Source organism: Penicillium bovifimosum, assembly GCF_028826915.1.
Source record: "Penicillium bovifimosum strain IBT 22155 chromosome Unknown utg000003l_segment0_segment0, whole genome shotgun sequence".
NCBI classification, from domain to species: Eukaryota; Fungi; Ascomycota; class Eurotiomycetes; order Eurotiales; family Aspergillaceae; genus Penicillium; species Penicillium bovifimosum.
Window position 1 is genome coordinate 2,703,880 of NW_026622712.1, and position 20,038 is coordinate 2,723,917.

At 50.7% G+C, this 20,038-nt stretch overlaps 8 protein-coding genes across 8 annotated transcripts; 3 read left to right on the top strand and 5 right to left on the bottom strand.

The window, feature by feature from the left end:
- Positions 1–191: 191 nt before the first annotated feature.
- On the bottom strand, positions 192–1,299 carry N7515_004066 (uncharacterized protein; the record flags this gene model as incomplete). The annotated part of the gene is made up of 2 exons (XM_056664810.1): positions 192–868; positions 942–1,299. 2 exons carry the CDS (start codon positions 1,297–1,299, stop codon positions 192–194), a joined length of 1,035 nt encoding a protein of 344 aa, XP_056523867.1.
- A 2,883-nt stretch (positions 1,300–4,182) lies between these two features.
- Positions 4,183–5,275, bottom strand: N7515_004067 (short chain dehydrogenase reductase; the record flags this gene model as incomplete). Its single annotated transcript, XM_056664811.1, has 3 exons — positions 4,183–4,584; positions 4,634–5,127; positions 5,209–5,275. The coding sequence occupies 3 exons, from the start codon at positions 5,273–5,275 to the stop codon at positions 4,183–4,185; spliced, it is 963 nt and encodes a 320-aa protein (XP_056523868.1).
- Positions 5,276–5,586: 311 nt separating this feature from the next.
- N7515_004068 (cytochrome P450 oxidoreductase) lies at positions 5,587–9,997 on the top strand (the record flags this gene model as incomplete). The annotated part of the gene is made up of 11 exons (XM_056664812.1): positions 5,587–6,007; positions 6,066–6,710; positions 6,767–6,948; positions 7,076–7,608; positions 8,004–8,097; positions 8,151–8,346; positions 8,406–8,625; positions 8,678–8,971; positions 9,085–9,200; positions 9,259–9,516; positions 9,603–9,997. The coding sequence occupies 11 exons, from the start codon at positions 5,587–5,589 to the stop codon at positions 9,995–9,997; spliced, it is 3,354 nt and encodes a 1,117-aa protein (XP_056523869.1).
- Positions 9,998–10,055: 58 nt separating this feature from the next.
- Positions 10,056–11,625, bottom strand: N7515_004069 (transferase family-domain-containing protein; the record flags this gene model as incomplete). The annotated part of the gene is made up of 2 exons (XM_056664813.1): positions 10,056–10,842; positions 10,919–11,625. The coding sequence occupies 2 exons, from the start codon at positions 11,623–11,625 to the stop codon at positions 10,056–10,058; spliced, it is 1,494 nt and encodes a 497-aa protein (XP_056523870.1).
- A 251-nt stretch (positions 11,626–11,876) lies between these two features.
- Positions 11,877–12,696, bottom strand: N7515_004070 (Aristolochene synthase; the record flags this gene model as incomplete). Its single annotated transcript, XM_056664814.1, has 3 exons — positions 11,877–12,475; positions 12,547–12,652; positions 12,694–12,696. 3 exons carry the CDS (start codon positions 12,694–12,696, stop codon positions 11,877–11,879), a joined length of 708 nt encoding a protein of 235 aa, XP_056523871.1.
- A 714-nt stretch (positions 12,697–13,410) lies between these two features.
- Positions 13,411–15,180, top strand: N7515_004071 (hydroxymethylglutaryl-coenzyme A synthase C terminal-domain-containing protein; the record flags this gene model as incomplete). The annotated part of the gene is made up of 4 exons (XM_056664815.1): positions 13,411–13,605; positions 13,671–13,773; positions 13,839–14,923; positions 15,004–15,180. The coding sequence occupies 4 exons, from the start codon at positions 13,411–13,413 to the stop codon at positions 15,178–15,180; spliced, it is 1,560 nt and encodes a 519-aa protein (XP_056523872.1).
- A 695-nt stretch (positions 15,181–15,875) lies between these two features.
- N7515_004072 (cytochrome P450) lies at positions 15,876–17,062 on the bottom strand (the record flags this gene model as incomplete). The annotated part of the gene is made up of 4 exons (XM_056664816.1): positions 15,876–16,230; positions 16,288–16,468; positions 16,523–16,573; positions 16,639–17,062. 4 exons carry the CDS (start codon positions 17,060–17,062, stop codon positions 15,876–15,878), a joined length of 1,011 nt encoding a protein of 336 aa, XP_056523873.1.
- A 535-nt stretch (positions 17,063–17,597) lies between these two features.
- Positions 17,598–19,331, top strand: N7515_004073 (cytochrome P450; the record flags this gene model as incomplete). Its single annotated transcript, XM_056664817.1, has 3 exons — positions 17,598–17,848; positions 17,909–18,361; positions 18,419–19,331. The coding sequence occupies 3 exons, from the start codon at positions 17,598–17,600 to the stop codon at positions 19,329–19,331; spliced, it is 1,617 nt and encodes a 538-aa protein (XP_056523874.1).
- Positions 19,332–20,038: the final 707 nt, after the last annotated feature.

Sequence of the window (20,038 nt, forward strand, 5' to 3'; positions counted from 1 at the left end):
ACAGCGACCAAAGAACACGAAACGACTGCTTGGCTAATATCATGGTGGCAAGAGTCTTAAGCAGTACCGTACGCTCGCTCTTCTATTTTTTTTTTTTTTTTTTCGTATTACCTTTCTATCTCTAATCGCTCCCTCGTACTTAAAAAAAAAAAAAGCAATCCTGGCGACTTCAAACCACCCTTCTCAGCACCCTACCCCTCCTTTAGCAACTCCAACCTCTGAATCGCCACATGCAATCGTTCGCGGCACTGTCCCGCTTGTCCTGGTACGTTCCGTAATCGCTCTCGAACTCGTGCCGTAAATTCTGCAGTGGCCTTCAACCTCTCGCGCACTAGTAGCGCGATTATACTCCTTCTCTCCACCACACTCTCAACCATGTACTCACCCACGAGCACAGGTATCGCCATTCCCACGCTGGCATCGATATGCTCCTCTGTCGCGTATGACACTGTGGGGAGCTGCTCCATGAGTCCAGCGTAAAGGTCCACAAGTTGCTCGATTAGCATGACCAGTTGGGCAGTGTTTGAGTCTTGCGCCATGCATTGAGATCCACAAGCCATCAGGTCATCCCCTAGCCGAGCGGCACCCGCATGGTAGGCGAACATAAAAGACATACTCCGCCCTAGTTGCATGCTGTCACCGCCGGGAGGACCTAGGAAGAGAGAGTGATAGTACCGGCGTAAGTGGCCGCTGAGATTGAATAATAATGCCGAGAGGTGACCAGAGCAGGAGCAGGCACTCAGTGGGGGAGACGCTGGCTTCTCGAGTGTCTCGGACGGTTGGAACGACCGGGCAAGGGAATCGTCTTGCTGTGTTGCAGCGGCAGTGGGAGCGGGTTCTGGAGAGGAATGGAGTCCGTTGTCATGGGCTGAAGTACCTCGTACTAAGTAGATTCACGGTTGCGTCAGTCGGCGCTCACTGCTCAAGCCAGGTTGACTCACAAACGACCAGATCAGTGGGAGTGTCCCTGGGCTTATTGTTCTCATGTGTCCAGTCAAGAATGTGGTCAAAATCTGCAAAGTCCCCATCTATGAAATCCATGGCGGTGCCATCGCCATTTTGGGGAGACGGGCTTAGTGTATCACTTGGGAATGCGATGTGCTCTTCGCCCGTGGATGCGCTAGTCAGCCAATCAGGAGATATACTCGGAGAACTGAGCTCATTCTGAGGTTTATCAACCGAGTCTGCTGTCTCAAAAATGACATCGCTGTCCTTGTGCGGCACCGGAGGAAGTTCATTATAGTGGAGCTTAGGTGAACCATCCTTGTTAAGACTATGGATTCTCCAGCTCAATTCCATGCCGGCAATGGAAGTCATACTCCGGCATGTCTGGGGCCGTCGTGAATTGGGCTTGCTGTCCCTGTCGTAGACGCATTTTATTTTTAGCCCAACACATCGTGCACAGCCAGGCCGATCGCTGCTGCATTTAACCTGATGGCGGCTTAGTTTTCATAACTTCAATAATGGGGGACCTACTGCTGCATTGCGCATGACCCTTACCTTGTGAACCCGGCAGGCTTCACATGCAAACTTTCGCGTGGAATTCCCCGAGCCACTGTGGGAAAATGACAAGGTTTCGAGGTTATTCGACGGGCTCTTATTCGGAAATGAGAGGGTGCCGAACATCTCGATTCCTCTTATAAGAGAGTAAATAGAGCTTTCAAGAATCTGGATCCAGGGGCAAGCCTGGCTTTGCATTAGGGTAGGGCGGTGGTCGTATTAATAGTGATTGGTCCTCAAGGGATTCGCACGCCTAACTCTAGAAAATGTTGTTTCGCTGTTATCCATTTCGTGTCTCCGACTCGCCAGCCGTAGGCAAACGCCGCTACGGGACAGATTCCCTGATCTGGCGCTAACCAAAATGACATAGGAAGCGGAGTGATTACCTAGTGGCCCCACTTGCTGTGAGGCGTCTAATTTCTAATTAGGCTGATAGTGTGTTGATGTGAATTGTATGTTACTTTAGCCTCGTGGATCTGAAACATCGGCCCCTCCGTCGTTACATCGTTATCAGTTATACTCCGTATACTCCGTACTGTGGTATTTGCTATAGGCACAATATGCGTGAGTGGTAGTTAATTTAATCCCAACTTATGTAATGTCTTTAGTGGAGGAAAGGACCGCCGCACAGCACCACATTTTTGAATTGATTTTTCACGACAATTTTTTGAATTGGTCAATCTAATGCCAGTTCCCCAGCAACCCACTACACCTTGGTGGTGCCTCGGCAGGGCCTGCAGAGCTAGTTTAACAGGCTCACGGCCCATGTGTTGAATACTCTCTGTAGTGTTTTTTGCCCACTGAAATAGCGCTAGGCCTACCAGAACGGTCCAATTTTTGTGTTGTATTTACCGCTTAGGTCTAGCGGATCTTTGTACTGCATAATCCGCTTACTTCTTTCGCTAAAAGCGCCGCGTTGTGCACAAAAGATAGCATCCTGGTCAAGCATAGTTGCCGTAGGGCTTCTTGAATAAAAGTCGCCTCAGCCCGGAGCGGGCGGCTGACGGGTTGCCTCCACCCGGGAGGCCTTAACGGGCACCTGGCGGGTTGTTAAACAGAGCAAACATAGGAAAATTGTGATTCGCACTGTTCATGCGATTTCGCGCTGTGGGTTTGAGTAGTCGCCTTATTGGTCGATTTCTCAAAATTGAGCCAAACTACTTTCGGGGCCGCTAGTAGGTGGCTTGTCTAAACTGAGTTTAGGTTCTGTGGTGATCTTCCACGGCGGCCAATCGGCTACGCTTCCGGCAGACATAGCTGGATCTGGAAGATGTGCTCGTGGGGCGACGAACCTCGGTCTAGATTTTGACGGTAATGGGAAGTCCCATATGGGGCCGTCCCGTCCCGTCCATGGGATCTACGGGACGCGGCATGGGACTAGGGACTAGTCAGCCTTGGTCCTACGGCCTAGCGCGTGTATAAATAGTCATTTATCAGTGAGCTCAGGCAGTCAAGAGGAGCGAAATAAGCGTAGCTTAGCCATAACGGGTCACTTGTCGCTGCGGTCGTAGACCGTAGCGTCGGATAGGCCCTGTTCGTGCCCCTTGTAGGGAAGCAATGTGTCTGTATTGTCTGTTATAGTGGGTTTTATATACAGAGGGAAGGCGTGGGGGTCAAAATCAAGATTCGATAGCGTGGGAGATGACGCGCTACCCACAGAGTCAGTTGTTTGACTCTCGTGGGGCAGTTGTAAGAGGAGGACCCTCAGTAACGTCGGTGTAGACATCACGTGAGGCCAAAAGCAACCCTGATAGAACCACTCCCAAGATTTTGTACTTTTTTTGTATTCATACGGTAATAATCCGTGGCCATATACTAAACCATTAATCAAGGAAAGGTTATAAAATTTTTCCTTTTTTGATTTAGATATAGAGTGAACGGTCTATGAGTCTACGTACAACCTCTTTGAAAGTGATACAAATTTAATTGAAAAGTGAAAGTCACTTAAAGAAAAGCGGTAGTGTTGCCGCCTATTTCAGATATGTATCTTCGATCAAGGATATTGATCAAGGCCTCTATTAACCACTCTACTAATCACAATATCTACAGATACATTAATCTAATGTACCTCATAGAAGTGGATTAAATCATCTAAAAAGGAGTACGAAGCCCTATAATTACCTATGATAATGGTAGCTTATCTAAGAGTGGTAATCTTTTATACTAAAATGAGTATAAAAACCGGTAGGTAAACTAAAGCCATGCAAGGAAAATGCCTGATGTCTGCCTAATTCAGAAAGATCAGGTGTCCTTGGGGCTACCACAGCGATGAATACATCTATCGCCCATTTATTCTTCGATTCGGCTTCGATTCTTGGTTATGTCGAAGTTGATAACCCAGGGTCGCGGTGTTCATCTGATGGACCGTTTTTTCTAATTGCTTGATCCTCTCATCCTGTGCAGCGCTGTCCTGACCCAATTGCTGCACTAAGCTATCCAGAAAATTCACGCGTTGCATTCTCCTCGGAAGAGGAGGCCTTTGGAATGTGAAGGGCTAAACCCGGAATTGGACTCAATCTAGCATCGCCATCTGCAAGTATCCAAAAGCTCGAGAGAAGAAGAAGATTTGGAGCTGAGAAGGTAAACAATAGCAGTCTAGGCACGTGAACGCATGTGTTCTCCACCGGAAATCGCTCCGTTACAAGTATGATATATGTGCAGTAATCGGAAATATCGATCCGTCTACATCTTGCGCAGATCGGTCAACTTTTGTTGCAGTGCAGTCTTTTCCGTGTTATAATCCCCAAACCACTGCGACCGCGCCGCTGCAATCGACTCCTCCACCTCAGTCCACCTGTCGCCCAGAGTCACGATTACCCGCCCGTTCCACCGGCCAGGCGATGTTACCTTTGCGGGATCATCCCTGCCGTACAGTTCGACGGAGCGAGCCTGCCGCGCAACAGCCGCATATGCTACCGCGAGGCCGACATGGAATGCGCTGCTAATGGGTGCTCCCGCAGCCTTGATGGGCGCGGCGAGATTCCCTGGCAAGAGCTTGGATATTGTAGCAGCTGGCGCCACTCCGTTGATAGTGGCCCCGTAGACTTCCGCCATGGGACGGATACCTCTGATTAGACCAATGAGCTAAAAGAAATCAGTCAGCAGTACACAATGGGATGATCACAAAACGTACGGCAGATTTAGTGGCGCTGTAAACTGGTAGGCTCTGCTCCGGCGAATACGCAGTGCTACTCGCGGTGATGACAAGGCTGCTCCCCGGTTCCTGGTTCAGGAATTGACGGAGAGCGAGTTTCGTCAGGTTCAACACGGAGCGAAAGTTGACGTCGACAACGCGATGATCCGGTTCTTTAAGTTGGCCGTCCTCATCCAGGACGTCGTTGAAGTAGTCTGGATCCTGAGATACGCCTGAATTGGCGACAACAATGTCAATGTGCTCGAAGGAAAGTAATACGTCTCGGAGACAGTTCCAGTCGGTAATATCGCATTGCCTAAACTGGATGGAACCGGCAGAAGTCGGAGTCAGCTGCGGAGAGTGACTATTCGGCCGACCGGGGGTTTCAAATATGTCGAAACTCTCGTCTATGGGCACAATATCCAGAATGTGGACTTGTGCTCCCTTGTGCGCAAAGATCCGACTAGCTGCCAGGCCAATGCCAGACGCACCTCCTATCATAGGTGGCGACTTGAGAATTCGAAACCAATATGCAATGCAGGATTTGTCAAAAGCGAGTTGTCAAAAGTACGAACCTGTAAGGACCACCACCTTACCCTCCAACGAGGGAATATCCTCCAACGTGAGCTGAAGGCTAGTCATGGTGGATTTACTGTGGAAACGAACCACTGCCAAACCGTCGCCCAAGATTGTGCGATAATTGTTTACCTGATATGGACCTTTAAAGCTTTCAAACTATGAGGGGACTTTTACGCGCTATTCCACATGTGGTCATTACTCCAGGGAGAAAAAGAAAACCGAAGAGGAAGACCTAAGAGTACTTGCTGCACGTCGCCACAAATATGGTTCAAATAGTAGATTTATTCAGCTCTGCGCTTACCCCGTGGCCGAGTTTTCGGGCGCCCATATACATCAGCACGAAGGGTCGGCGTTTATACAAGACTGAGTCCTCCATGCAATTTACAGGTACCCTGGGCGCTCTGCTGCTCTTGGGCCTCACCATCGCCGCTGTTCAATTAGCGAAGCTATGGCGAAACTATACGCAAGCGAAGCGAACAGGCCTTCCCGTCGTCATCGCTCCGCTGCTGGAGACTCAGGTTCTGGCGCAGATTGCGACTCCCGTCCTTCGCATCATGTACCTCAACTATTTAGACCAGGGTAGAGGATGGCCTCGATGGTGCCGCTTCATGATAAAAGACTGGTCATGGGAGGACAAGCGGCTCGCCCACGAGGAATATGGTGATGTTTTCATCGTGGTATCTACCGAGGGCATGATATGCTACAGTGCAGATGCAAAGATGGGCTGGGACGTGATGAATCGGCGATATGATTTCACGAGGCCGCGAGACAAATATAGTGGGTTCATCCAGTTCAGTATTTGATCCCGGTCCTTTCTAGCCTCGATTCTGATTACCCTATGTGGAAACAATAGAACTTCTGGAGCTCTACGGACCAAACGTGGCAACTGCCGAAGGAGCCGAGCACCGTTTTCATCTACGTATCACTGCGCCGCCCTTGTCAGATGGCAGTGGCGTTAATGAGCTTGTCTGGACGGAAACAATGCGCCAAACCCGCAATCTTCTCCGTAAATGGGAGCAAGAGTCGCCCGGAGATCTGCACGAGGACGTCAACGCCCTGACGCTCGCAGTCATTTCTCTTGCTGGCTTTGGCAAGAAACTGGACTCCCTGACCGGCCAGTCCCAGTACATTCCGTCTGGATATACCCTGAGCTTCCTGAAAGCCATCACGGATACCACGGCCTTCATGGTCTCTATTCTGGTATTTCCGGCGTGGCTATTGAGGGTCTCTCCTCTGGCAAAGGCACGGCTAGCGCATACACAGCTGGACAAGTACCTTCGTGCCATGATCCGCGAGGAGCGGGAGGCGCTGAACAGCGGTGGGAGCGTTGAGTCTCGCGGCCCACAAGGAAACTTACTTCAGACACTGCTCAAGTCATCGTATGAAGTTGCGCAGGAGACAAAGCAAGGGGAGAAAGAAGCTTGCTTTGGGGCAAGTCGGAAACACGCGTTCACTGAATCTGAAGTCTTGGGAAACTTGTTTATCTATCTTTTGGCCGGTGAGCCCCTGTCCGTTGGCGCCTCCGTTTACTTTCTAATCAACTAACGCCTCCAGGCTACGAAACCACAGCGAATGCCATTGCATACGGCCTGATCGTGCTCGCTCTGGAGCCAGAACTACAGACACGCGTCGCCGCTGAGGTTGACGCCGTATGGTCGCGTGCAGCTGCCGATGGACGCAATGAACTCACTTATCTATCCGACTTCCCTCAGCTGCAATACATGTATGGGTTCATGGTGAGTCTCCAAGCCTTAGACATGTCCCGATCTCACGCTTTCTTTCTTTCTTTCTTTCTCTTTCTCTCACTTCCTCTGTGGCTGTCTGCCACATTCCAGTCTGGGCCACACTGATACATCTATCCAGTATGAGACCTTCCGACTCTACCCAGGCGTTACACTCATTACGAAAATGTGCCACGCAGCCCAGCCCATTTGTGTCGGAAACACCTCGCACATCCTCCCGCCTGGCTGCCGCGTCTATCTGTCCGCTCCCGGAGTCCACTACAATGAAAATTACTGGGAAAGTCCGAGGGAACTGAGGCCAGAGCGATGGTCTGAGTCATATTCCTTCAGCGAAAAAAATGGCGAGAGTGCCACAGCAGTGCCCATTTCTGCCCCCCAGGCTAAAAATGCCGCTCTCACCGCCGATAAAACGCGGCAAATGCGCGGCACCTTGCTAACGTTCAGTGACGGGGTACGCGCTTGTTTGGGCCGCAAGTTCGCGCAAGCAGAGTACATGGCTTTCTTCTCGGTACTACTGCACAAATATGAAGTGACATTTGCCCAAGGCGTAGATAAGAATCAAGCAAGGAGGGATTTGGATTTGAAGTGCGCCGGCAAAGTTACGCTTGCCCCGTTGGAAGGGCAGCGGTTAGCGTTGAAGAGACGGGAAGGACGGTAAGGTACACAACGAGGAGGTGAAGCGTGTTGAATCGTGGTGTAGATGGGGGACGGCTATACAAGAATACGCATAGCCTATGGGCTTTATTGAAGATAAACTAGACCGCTGTGGGTTCTGGCGGGGGCCATTCCATACGCTATCCCAAAGGGCCTATGCTGAAATAGGAACATCTCCATTGGGATAGGTCCGACATTATACCCAACGCCTCCCGTCAATCAACTTTTACCCTATGCTTTCGAGAAATATTCTGTTAGCCGCTTTATTGTCGAAAGCTTGTCCCGTTCTCTAACAATCGGGTCTCCTCTTTTCCCTCACCTTTTTCGTCTCTACAACAGCCCTGCCCAACCTTACAAGCTGGCATTTACACTAACGCCATTATTATTCCCGATAGCATGGCGTCTGAAGATGATTACCCTGCGGGTATGAAGCTGGTGCTGCCAGTTCTGGCACTCGTAGTCAGCATATTCCTGGTGGCATTGGACATGGTTAGTCTTCCGCATCGACCCCAGTGGAACCCATCTAACCCAAATCCTCCTAGAGTATAGTTGCTACGGCCATTCCACGTATCACTCAAGAGTTCAACAGTCTGGACGATATTGGATGGTATGGTTCCGCCTTTTTCCTAACTATCTCTAGTTTTGCGCAACTATGGGGCAAGGCGTATACCTACTTTCCCCTCAAGTGGGTTATCATAACGGCGATCTTTATCTTTGAAATTGGCAGCTTGATTTGCGGTATTACCTTCCCTGCCTGCGTCAGATTCAACAGGAGACGATCCTTACATTTCATGCAGGCGTTGCTCAGGATAGTCGGACACTCGTTGTCGGGAGAGCCATCTGCGGTGCTGGCGGTGCTGGTGTCACCAATGGCTGTTACATCATCATTGCCTTCATCGCTAGACCTGAGAAGCGACCTGCTTATACGGGTGTGCTCGGTGCGACGTATGGATTGGCTAGTGTTGCTGGCCCGCTCGTAGGCGGCGCTTTCACAACAAATGTATCTTGGCGGTGGTGGTGAGTCCAGAGAGAAATTGTAGTACTGGCTCTCAAGGCTGACACCTTGAAGCTTCTATATCAACCTTCCAGTCGGCGGACTCTCTTTGCTCCTTCTCTTTTTGTTCTTCAAAACGCCGGCTGTCGCAACACCAAAGCCCGCGACTCTCGGGGAGAAGTTGTTGCTGATGGATCCACTGGGTGTCCTCCTCGTCACATGTTCTCTGATTTGCCTCCTTCTAGCACTACAATGGGGCGGTATCACCAGAGCCTGGGGTTCGGCTGCAGTCATCGGCTGCCTTGTAGGCTTTGTCGTCATTTTTATCGTCTTCGCTGGAACACAATGGTGGCAGGGCGAGAGGGCAATGTCGGTCCCCCGTCTTCTTCTGAAGCGCGACACATTTTCTCTCTCTCTTCAATTGCTTGTATGGCGACGTTCCTTTGCTCGCTTGTTCTTCCGCAGAATTAACATTGCTCTAGTCTCGCGGGGTCATATTTCACCTTTGTGTACTATCTTCCCATCTATTTCCAATCTATTGGCGCCTTGTCTGCCGCCGCAAGCGCAGTCCGCAATCTTCCGCTCATTGTCGGCTCGTGTAAGCATCATCTTTCCTTGTGGTGCTCCGACACAATTGACCATTGCCCCAAAAACAGCTGTATTCGGCATTGTCGCAGGTGCTCTTCTCACGGTTTTTGGCTACTTCCATATCTTCTTGTGGATCGGCTCCGCTCTCTGCATAGTCGCCGGTGGCATTCTCTATACCTTTGCCTTGAACCTCGACGTAGCCAAGTACGTTTGCGCCCAGCTTGTTTTTGGTATTGGCTCGGGTCTGTGCTTGCAGGTGCCAGTCATGGCGGGGCAGGCGTTTGCGAAGCCGGAAGACACGGCGTCCATCACGGCGATTTTGCTCTGTAAGCCTGTTTCTTTTCTATTTACCTTGTCGCTGGTCCTTTCCTTCCCAAAAGATCATTGATGCTAACATGCTTGTTTCCCCCAGTTTTTCAAACCCTCGGAGGCACAATCTTCTTATCTGTCGCTCAGTCCGTCTTTACTAACCGCCTCATCGCTAAACTACTCTCCTTCTCCTCGACTTACAATGCCAGTGAGGTTATATCTGAAGGAGCTGATGATTTACGCTCGCACTTTTCAGGCACCCAGCTCAGAGACATCCAAGATGCGTACATGTCGGGTCTAAGAGCAACATGGGTCTTGGGCATTGCGTGTGCTGGTGCGGCGTTTTTGAGTAGCTTTGGATCGAAGATGCGCAATATAAGGCAACCGACAACGCCAGCTATCGTTGAAGGTGGAAAGGGCGCTGAAGAGGAGAACCAGACGACAGAAAGTACAGATGAAAAGCGTCAGAAACACGGGGACTGCGCGGTTTCTGCTTGATATACTCCCGACCGCCTATATATTCTTGATGGAACGACATTTTTGCCTGATACCTATTCTACACTATCTCAATCTTGTCCTCAACATAACTCATCCACTCTGCGTCCTTCTCCAGCTCCCGCATGTCTGCCGTCCTCATAGTAATCACTATCTCAACACTACCGTTCCTTCGGCGAGGCATTACAAAAGTAATCCCTTCAAAGACACCGTCAGGCCAGCGAACGATATCCGGTACGCCGCTTACTTCCTCTCCAAACGTGTCTCCCCAAGACGTGCTGTACAGTGGAAGACGTGATAGCGAGCTGATAACCACATCGTGCTCTACCCACGTGGGATAAACAAGTCCGAGTGCTGAGACATCAGGAATGGCCGCCGCCAGCTGCAAAGCCCTGGTAATAATCGACGGTCTGGTGTATTTCTGTATGGCAGTGCGGATGCTGCGTGCTGTGTCTGACAGTGATATAGACTCCAAGAGCACGGGTACTCGGGCTCTGTTAATGCTATAAAACACAATGTTTGCGAGTCTCGTATTCGCCATGGAGGTCCCGTCTGCTGTTTTAAGGACTCCAGGAGCCATGACAGGAGAGTTCCGCATATCCATCGCGTACATCAAGCTGCTTGTGCGGGTTCGCAGATCGGGAGTAGTCATTCGTGCGCGGACAATGCACCTCCAGAGAAGTGCTGCAAGTGCATCATTTGTTGAAATCCATTCATTTCCTTTGCCGTGCTCCTTCCTTCCATCCTGTGTGATGCAGACTTCCTTCAATCGAGCTAGTGCCTCCGCTCCAATCCTGAAAACCGCCGTCACCGTCGACCGGCTCGGAATCCGCTGGGCCAAAACCGCACTGCTCGCTTTCCTTCGGCCGGTAATCCAAGCCAAGCATATGCCACAGCTCTTTTTCCCCTTTCAAGGCTGCGTACGTCCCCCGCAGATCTTCGCTCTCTCCTCGGCTATCGGAAACCTTTGATTCCCCTGTGTGTGTGTCTTCCCCGCTTTTAGCCCCGAGCCCATACTCCGGTTGCCAAATGGGTGCATGCGGCAGTGGTGCTGGTACGTCTCCCCTCGCTGTGGCAGCCCATGCACCGAATATCGCAGCCAGAGAGGTAGCATCCATAAGCGCATGGCTTGTGCTCACCACGACGAAGATACCTTCCCTAATGAAAGAAACTTTTGCGAGGAGCGCATGTTTCACGTTTGCGTGCTTTGTCGCTCGATCAGGAACTAGGAGCGTTGATGAAAGGTATCCGGCGGGCATGTTCTCCGCCACGAGCTCTGGGTATGTTTTGTCCTTGTATTTCGCATGCGAGGTGAGATCTTGGAATTCAATTTTCTCGTCCTTCTCGTTCAAATAGTTAAAGTCCGAAGAAAGACTGGAGCCGTGAATGAGCAATTTCGTTCCCCTCCTATAACGCCCGTCTACCCCAGTGACGTTACTGTGAATGTATCCCCTCAACCAAGGGTCTCTATCCAATAACCCCGTGAAAGAAAGATAGAGTCTCTGCTGGGTTATGGCGCGATGCGAAGTTGGGCAGGGAAATGAGAGAATCATAGGAAGGTCAATGTCCGGCATGATATCGTCCATGCACCCGAGGGTGGTAAATGTAGGAGAAGGTGTTGCAAGACCCATGGCAGGCGACGGAGGTAGAGAGAATGGAGAAGAGGGAATAAGCAAGGACACATTTATAGAGGCTAGTCGGAGTCGGAGTCGGGTCCATCAAATTTATTACTCGGCCCCGTAGCCACATCTATTAGTGTCCCGGTTTGTGCCTTGTACGGCTCGATTTCACTTGTTTCGGTGCATGGCCTACAAGGTCTATGTTATTTTACCTACTGTCGCCCGACGTATCCAGAAAATCAATTCGGTCCTCATTCTTCGATCTAGTCTACCATCAGGTACCTCGGTGTTGTCCTACTCCACAGCTCATTCCCGCTCATTTGATACTGCAACCCCTTCAAATACAGACCCTTCGCATCAGTAGAATCCTTCGTATACAGCATCGCACACAGCAATTCATGTTTAGCTTCCCACTCACGCACCATACTCCACAACACCCGTCTTGCGGGATCAATGCTCAGGCCTGCGTTATCCGCCATGACTTTGACGGCAGAGCACAGGACAGAGCCTTCTTCTGAGGATTTTCGCGACTGCGCAAGCTCCTTCTCCCAGCTGTAGATGTCGTTGACAATGGCAATATGCTTCGCACAGTGTTTCTCCGCCGGCTGTACAGCTTCAAGCTCGTCGGGCGAGAGGCACAGGTCCATAGCGAAGCGCATCAGCGAGGAGAGAAGAGCACTACCCACGTCGCGCTCTCGGTAGATCATGTAATCGCCCAGCTCGTTGATAGTCTGGCGTGACTTGTCAGTCTGCGCCCTCATGAAGACGAAACATGGCTCGAGAACACTGTTAGCGAGCATAGTTTCCCGTGAACGCATGCCCTCCCAGATTTCGTGGAACATCCATTCTACGGGAATGGAGGCTGGAAGTGGTCAGTACCCATAGCGCCATAAAACGCACGACTCGGCGATTCGCGGCCGTTGCGAAACTTACAGTCTGGTGTTACAGCGCCCATACCTATCGGCATGAGCTTGTCATTATATGCTTTGCCGTCCTCTAGGGACATGTCCTCGAGAAGGTCTTGCCGGCCCCCAATTAGCTTTAATTTATCATAGCAAATATGATCCATAGAAGACGCACCATCGATCAAAAATAAAATCGTCAGTAGCTGGCAGGCATAGACAATACGGTCATTTCGCGCGAGTGGGAAGTATAGACAAGTGACGCGGGAGAAGCCCGCGGCCACAAACTTCTTCCTCGCTGTATCGTTTGGGAAAGGCCAATGCTGGAGGAACCAACTATTCACTTCAGTGCTGATGGAATCTACCAATGGATGGGTTGCTGGAAACCAGGAAGAAGGAGTAGTGCATGTCTCAATGGTTCCCCCCATGGCGGGCGGTAGTACAAGGTTGTGGAGGGTTGTGACAGGATCTCGGCATGCGTTTGCTTTTTCCTTCTTCTTCTATTTTTCTGCCCCTACCTAGCAGAAATATATTCCATTCTGATACAGCCGCATATACAACGTGGGCGGCGATAATCCAAACGTGTCCAATCGGAGCCAAGTTACCCAATGGAGGCGAATTGACAAATAAGGCAAGCCTACTAAACTCTGATCCGGAATCGCTCCAGGGACACGCATACTACCTAAATAGGTATAGCATAGTATTTGTATTACTTATATGGTAGTTAACACGGCGTCCCGAAAGTCTGAATCCTGCTCCGTTCGCGATTTAAACTTCCATCTAGGTAAAACAGTAGCTAAAGGCCATTTTAAATTTTTCTTGTGCACCTAGGATGCCAAATATCATATTTCGTCCTATAAACAATTACTATGCTATGCCTAATTAGGTAACAGGGATGCCTCTAGCGATCCCCACAGGATCCGCTAAAACTAAACCCGATCCGGAACTTCCGTTCACCACCCGTATATATCTCCTCCGCGGGTATGCGTCCCACTCTCAGCTCGTGGCAATATCCCTGACTACAGGAAACCAGATGGCGTACCCCAAGAACGTGGGCATTAAGGCCCTCGAGATCTATGTCCCGAGCCAGGTATGTATACGGACGTCCAACCCATTGACTACGGGGAACTAGTCGCTCACGATGTTTAATCATAGACCTTGGATCAGAGCAAGTTCGAGAGCTACCAGGGAGTCTCTGCTGGCAAGTACACCATCGGTTTGGGCCTGCAGTCCATGAACTTTTGCACCGACCGTGAAGGTGAGTCTTGGGCCAGAACGCTGTGATTTTAAGCGTCTATTCTTTGAATAACTAACACCTGGCAGACGTCTGCTCTCTCTCCTTGACCGCTGTCTCGTCACTTCTCCGGAAATACTCAATAGATCCGCGATCAGTCGGTCGACTTGAAGTCGGGACTGAGTCTCCCATCGATAAGGCCAAATCAGTCAAGACGGTTCTCACCCAACTCTTTGCCGACAATCACTCTCTCGAAGGCGCGGACACGGTTAACGCCTGCTATGGCGGGACAAACGCGCTATTCAACGCTATAAACTGGGTGGAATCCCGCTCTTGGGATGGCCGAGATGCTATTGTTGTTGCCTCTGACATTGCTATATACAAGGAGGCTGCCGCCAGGCCAACCGGAGGCGCCGGGTGCGTTGCGATTCTTGTCGGGCCTAATGCCCCGATCGTTGCTGTACCTGGGCTGCGCGGTACATACATGACGCATGCGTATGACTTCTACAAACCCGACATGAAATCGGAATATCCCGTGGTCAACGGCCATCTCTCTATTTCATGCTACATGTCCGCGCTTGATGGCTGCTACGCAGAGCTGCGTAAGAACGCCGCGCGCCTCGCCAATAGCGCCAAAACAAGTTATCCAGAGGCTGTTGCTATTCTGGCTAGAGAGCGGCAGAGCCTGATCGACGTCTTTGACTTCATGGCCTTCCACACACCCAACTGTAAGCTAGTCAGCAAGTCATACGGGCGGCTGCTCTACAACGATTTTTTGAATGACAAGTCGAGCGCGGAATTTGCCAGCCTGCCCCAGCCCCTTCGAGATCTGTCCTACGAAGAGTCCCTCAAGTCCAAGGAGTTGGAAAAGACGTTCCTTGAACTTAGCAAACAGCGTTTCATATCCCGTGTCGAGTCTTGCATCCGTGCACCAAGCATGTGTGGAAATATGTACACTGCGAGCCTGTATTGCTCTTTGATCAGCGTTCTATCCCATGTTGGTTCCGACGCGCTGCAGGGTAAGACCATTGGCATGTTCAGCTATGGCAGCGGCATTGCCAGTACTCTTTTCACACTACAGGTTGTGGGCGACGTGAGCAGTATTATCGACAACATTGACCTTTTTGCAAGACTGAAGGCGAGGCGCGTGGCGAGTCCGCAGGGGTATGAACAAGTATGGTCCTCCTTTTCTCTTTGTCGCAATCACCTCCTGTGATAATTCTTTCTTGATATCGGCTGACGCTCGCTAACTAGGCATGTAAAATGCGCGAAGCTGGATACGGCGTGGCGAACTTCACCCCAAGAGGTGATCTAGCCAGCATCGGAGACGGAGTGTATTATTTGGAGCATATTGATGAGCAGTACCGACGAACATACGCTGTCAAGTCCAGTACTGCTAACGAGACAGGTAGACTGGACAGTGTGCATTGAATACGAGAGAATAGCGGCTCGCCGATAGATTGAACTGAGGGGGAGATATACATCTATGCTCCAACTGCACCCAAAAAAGAGTTATTGCCTTTACCTCCTTTACCTCACACAGCTAGATTTTCTTCTTTCCCTTCACTTTCACCTCACTACATGCCTGGGCGTTCACATTATGTCGGATTCTAAAAGAGATGCCAGTTTACACGTAGGCCTTTCTCATCAAATCTAACCGTTGATGTGAGGAGGAAATTGATAGACCAAATGCCATTTCGTTGGCATCTCTAAGTAGCCCCTATGCTTGATGCTACGAAGTGCCTTCTGTCTCGATTACCATTTGAAATACTAGCTATCCTGCCTCATCCTCCGCGGCGTCAACCTGACCTTTAACTCAGGCTTCTTCCACAACAGATGCATCCGGCTCTCCGTGTCCCAATTCACACATCTGACCGCCTCAATCTCGTATCTGAACAGCAACCGACTCAATGTCAAGTTCAGTTCCAGCCATGCCAAACTGCGCCCCAGGCAGCTTCTATTCCCAATGCTAAATGGCCTGGTGGCTTCAAGAATGTCACCCCCATTCTCTCCAAGCCATCGCTCTGGAATAAATGACTCCGGGTTGCTCAAGTTTTCTGCAAGCATACTCGCCGCGTACGGATTCGTGCTCACAATATAGCCCTGCGGCACAGGCCATCCATCAACTACTCCGCCCCCCTGGGCACGACCCGCGGTAGTCCCAACGGGAGGGGAGCGAAAATACGCAACGCTTCGAGGCTCACGGCGTGGAGATATTTCAGCCGTGCGCTCGAGGAAGCCGTAATTTCGGAATATGTGGAGAACTTCGAGAGGATTTCCTTGGTGAGGTTCTGGAGGATGGATGGGTTGAGCAATAGGTGGTGAATACAGACGGCCAGGGTTGTGGCGGTTGTTTCGGAGCCGGCGATCACAAAGTCAGACGCATGGGCTGCGAGTTGGACATCAGAGATTGCTTCTTCTTCGCGGTCGGATAGGAGATAAGACATGAAGTCCTTGCGATCAGTCTTTTCGTATATTCGCCTGGGGTAGTCGTCAGAACAAGAGCACATAAAACCCCGAGTGTGGGCGCGGCCTTACTGCGTGGTCACTTTCATCGTGTAGGATTGGTGACGCTGCGATGCGGCCATAAGTCTCTTCAGCCAGCCTGGTCGGAGGAGCATGTAGATCTTACCAGCCCAAGGGAAGCGTGCCAGAGTATCGGAAAGACTGGCCTGTGACATGCTACCCAGGACATCGGAAATCCAGAAGTGAGTCTTGCCTGGATCAAAATTAGTCATAAATTTCAGGCGTTCAACCTGAGATTCAGACATACCACTTTCTACTCCCCCAAAATCCCTCCCAAACGCCAGTAATCCAATGATATCTGCCAATTCGACGGTCAGCCAAACCCTTCATCTGACCCAGGTGCAAAGTATGTAGCAACTCTACCGAAGGTCATCAAATTGAACCACCTCGTCAAATCAACCGTTCCCTCCGCTTTGCTGACCTCTCCAACCCTATCCACCCATCTCTGGATAACGCCATCAATGATTCCCTCCTGTTCTCTCAGGCTCTGCTCACTAAACGCTCTCGCCAAAAACTTCCTCATCTGCGCATGCTTGACCGGGTCTCGCTCCGAGACGATACTATGCGCCTTATCCGCAAAGTTGCCGCCATCGTAGAAAGGGGACTTGATAAACTCGGCCCCTTTTCGCGGCGCGTAGATGTCAGTCCATGATTGCGCGGACGAAAAAGAGACTTCGGTGGGCGAAATGCGGACTGCGGGGCCGTAACGTTGATGGAGCGCGAGCAGGTCCCAAGGCTGGCGGCCGGACAGATAGGAGAGACTATATGGTAACTTTGGACAGTCCATTAGTCTTCATTTGGTATGAGCTGGGTCTGAGGGTAAGACGCGTACATTTGTAAGGGCGGCAATTTTGGGCCCTGGAAAGTGCGAAAGCGGATGGAAGTAGATTCTGTAAATCGCCTGCAGTACCAGGATCGAGAAGACCTATTGCATATATGTAAGAAGATCAATTGGTAAGATCGAAGTAGAAGACTGGAGATACTTACGATGAGGCATACAGCTACCCCTAGAGAACTTATCGTGCAATCATTCATGCTGACACCGAGGCCTCTGCTGAATACTGGATCCATTCTAGCAGACGCTCGACGCTGTTTCGTTCCAAGGCTATTATCGTAAATCAGTTCAGACTTGGGTAGTGTTACTACCGTCCATAGGCAGCGTCCTAATTGAGCGTCGATCAAAAAGGAGAATTTCCCCTTCTGGAAATGCCACTAGTCAGCCTTCGGAGCATACCCTCTTGTCCTTGACTATACCTCTGTCGCCGCCGCCAAGAATAATGATGACCTCTCTACGCGTTTTCAGACAGGCATATACGCCCAGTATGAATTCCACCAAGACCGTCATGCTCGCCAGATTCAAGTCGGAGTTTGAGCAGCAAAAACTGTGGAACACGCTGTATGAACATCGCGTGGCCTTGTCCATCACTTTTGTTGCGCTCTTACTTGTACACAAGTTACTTTTCGTCTTTGATCATGATCAACGGGAGCCGACCCTGATCAAGCCTCGCATTCCCCTTATCGGACATGCCATCAATATCTACCGTATGGGTTCGCGGCATTTTGTGTGGATAGCGTGAGTTGTTCGACTCGATATCTCTGGATACAAAAGTGATTAACTGCTACCATCCTGTAGGAAAAAATGTGGGCTTCCGATCTATTTGATTCCCGTGCCAGGCGGCAGAATCGCCGTGGTCAGTACTCCAGAGCTTCTCTCGCACGTAGACAAGAACCCCAGTGCTATTGCCTTCGCTCCCATTGCCGCACTTGTCATCGACAAATTGTCCGGTCTCTCAAAGCAAGGCTCACGGACAGTTCTCGACAAGACTATGGGCCCAAAAAAACTCGAGGGATACATGAATGCCGTGATGCTGGATATCCACGCGACGCTAGCCCCAGGGCCCAAGCTCGAGGCCATCACCACGCGGGTCGCATACGACTTGAATGATTCAATCAAGAAGCTGCACGGAAAGTCCACACGGATGAATCTGCTGCATTGGTTTAGGCATGAGCTGGGCATGAGCTCGACGAATGGCATTTATGGGCCTGAGAACCCGTTTAAAGACCCCAAGGTGGAAGAAGGCTTCTGGTAAACATTCTTATCAACCGGTTTAGGCATCCGGAGTGCTCACTATTATCGATGCAGGGCTTTCGATGACAATATCTCCGACCTGCTGATCACTCCCAAAGCCAGCTTGACCTGTCCCACTGGCGACCGCGGGCGTGCTAATGCATGGGCTGGCTTTGCTGAGTACTTCAAGAAGAACGGACATCTGCAGGGCTCGGAACTCGTCAAAGCCCGACATCGCCACGCCGCCGAGCGCGGCCTCTCGAACCTCGACATTGGCAAGCTAGAGGTCACCATGATCATTGGCATCTTGACCAATACCGTTCCAACCATTTTCTGGGCCGTGTACTACGTCTACCGCGACGCCGGCTTGCTGGCTTCGCTCCGAGAGGAGATTAGCCAGATTGCGACGCTGACAGACAGCTCCCAAGGCGGTAGCCGCTCCTGGAAAATCAAGAACATCGACTTGAAAAGCAAAGCGCCTCTACTGAACGCCACCATTAATGAGACCTTCCGCCACCGCACATGCGGCATTTCCTCCCGCTTCGTGTCCGAAAATGTCACCCTCAAAGACCAATATCTCCTCAAGAAGGGCACTATTATGGAACTGCCAAACAATGTTCTGCACTCCAACCCGGCCTACTGGGGTCCCACAGCTAGCGACTTCAATCCCAGCCGCTTTCTCGCTGACCCACGCTCTGCTGAGGTAAAGGCTGCCCGCGGCGCCTTCCGCCCTTTCGGAGGAGGCGCGAGTCTTTGTGCCGGGCGGCATCAAGCCATGAGCCAGATGTTAGGGGCCTTGGCGCTATTTATCATGAGCAGTGACTGCGTCCCGGTGGACAATGGAGGCGAGTGGAAGTTCCCAGGCGCCCATGGGCATACGATTGCCGCAGCGGTGGATTTGCCGAGCAATGATCTGTGGCTGAATGTTAGCTCGCGCAAGGGGTATGAGGCTGATTTCTGGGAGTTGGATCCGGACGCGAAAGAGTAAAATGAGTTAACTGATGGAGCGAAGAAGTGTGTTGCAGTCAATGTATCTAGCTTCTGAGGCAAGGGAGACAACAAGATATCGTAGTAGTCAATATCTAGTGCTGAGCCAGCTCCCACTTGGGGCGGACAACGGATGCTGACAGCGCTAGACATATACTATTTGGTCTGTCCATGTGCGCCAAGATATTAACACCCAGAAGACGGGGTTATCTCCGACCACTGTAGCACCACCCCCAGTCGAAATTGCATATCGCTCCTAACCGTCAAATTAGTAAAACCCAAGAGGGGAAATTTCCAATCGGATCCCGTTAGGGTTAGGGCACTGCTTATTCATGACAGTACCTAAGAGTAGTCCATGTCATTTACTATATTCTACGCTAGTAAGAACGAAATGTGAATGTATCACTACACTCCATATTTTAACTGACTGGCGCTACGACGTGACTGAAGAGTCAGAACACCCCGAAAGTAAAACAATACAAAGGATGTCTCGCTACGCACATGTATATGCCAACTTTAAAGGCCCTGGAGATGGGCCGGCAGCTCTTCAAGTTCTTGACGCGCTGGAAACTTACGATGGAAAGGCGCCGTCTCTGGCGTTAGAAGCTGTCATTATCGGCGTCATTTCACAGGGCCATTTATTCTATATGTAATCTGGTTACTTTAGCTAGGTTAGTGCCATCTAGCTACACCATTTACCCTTCCCAA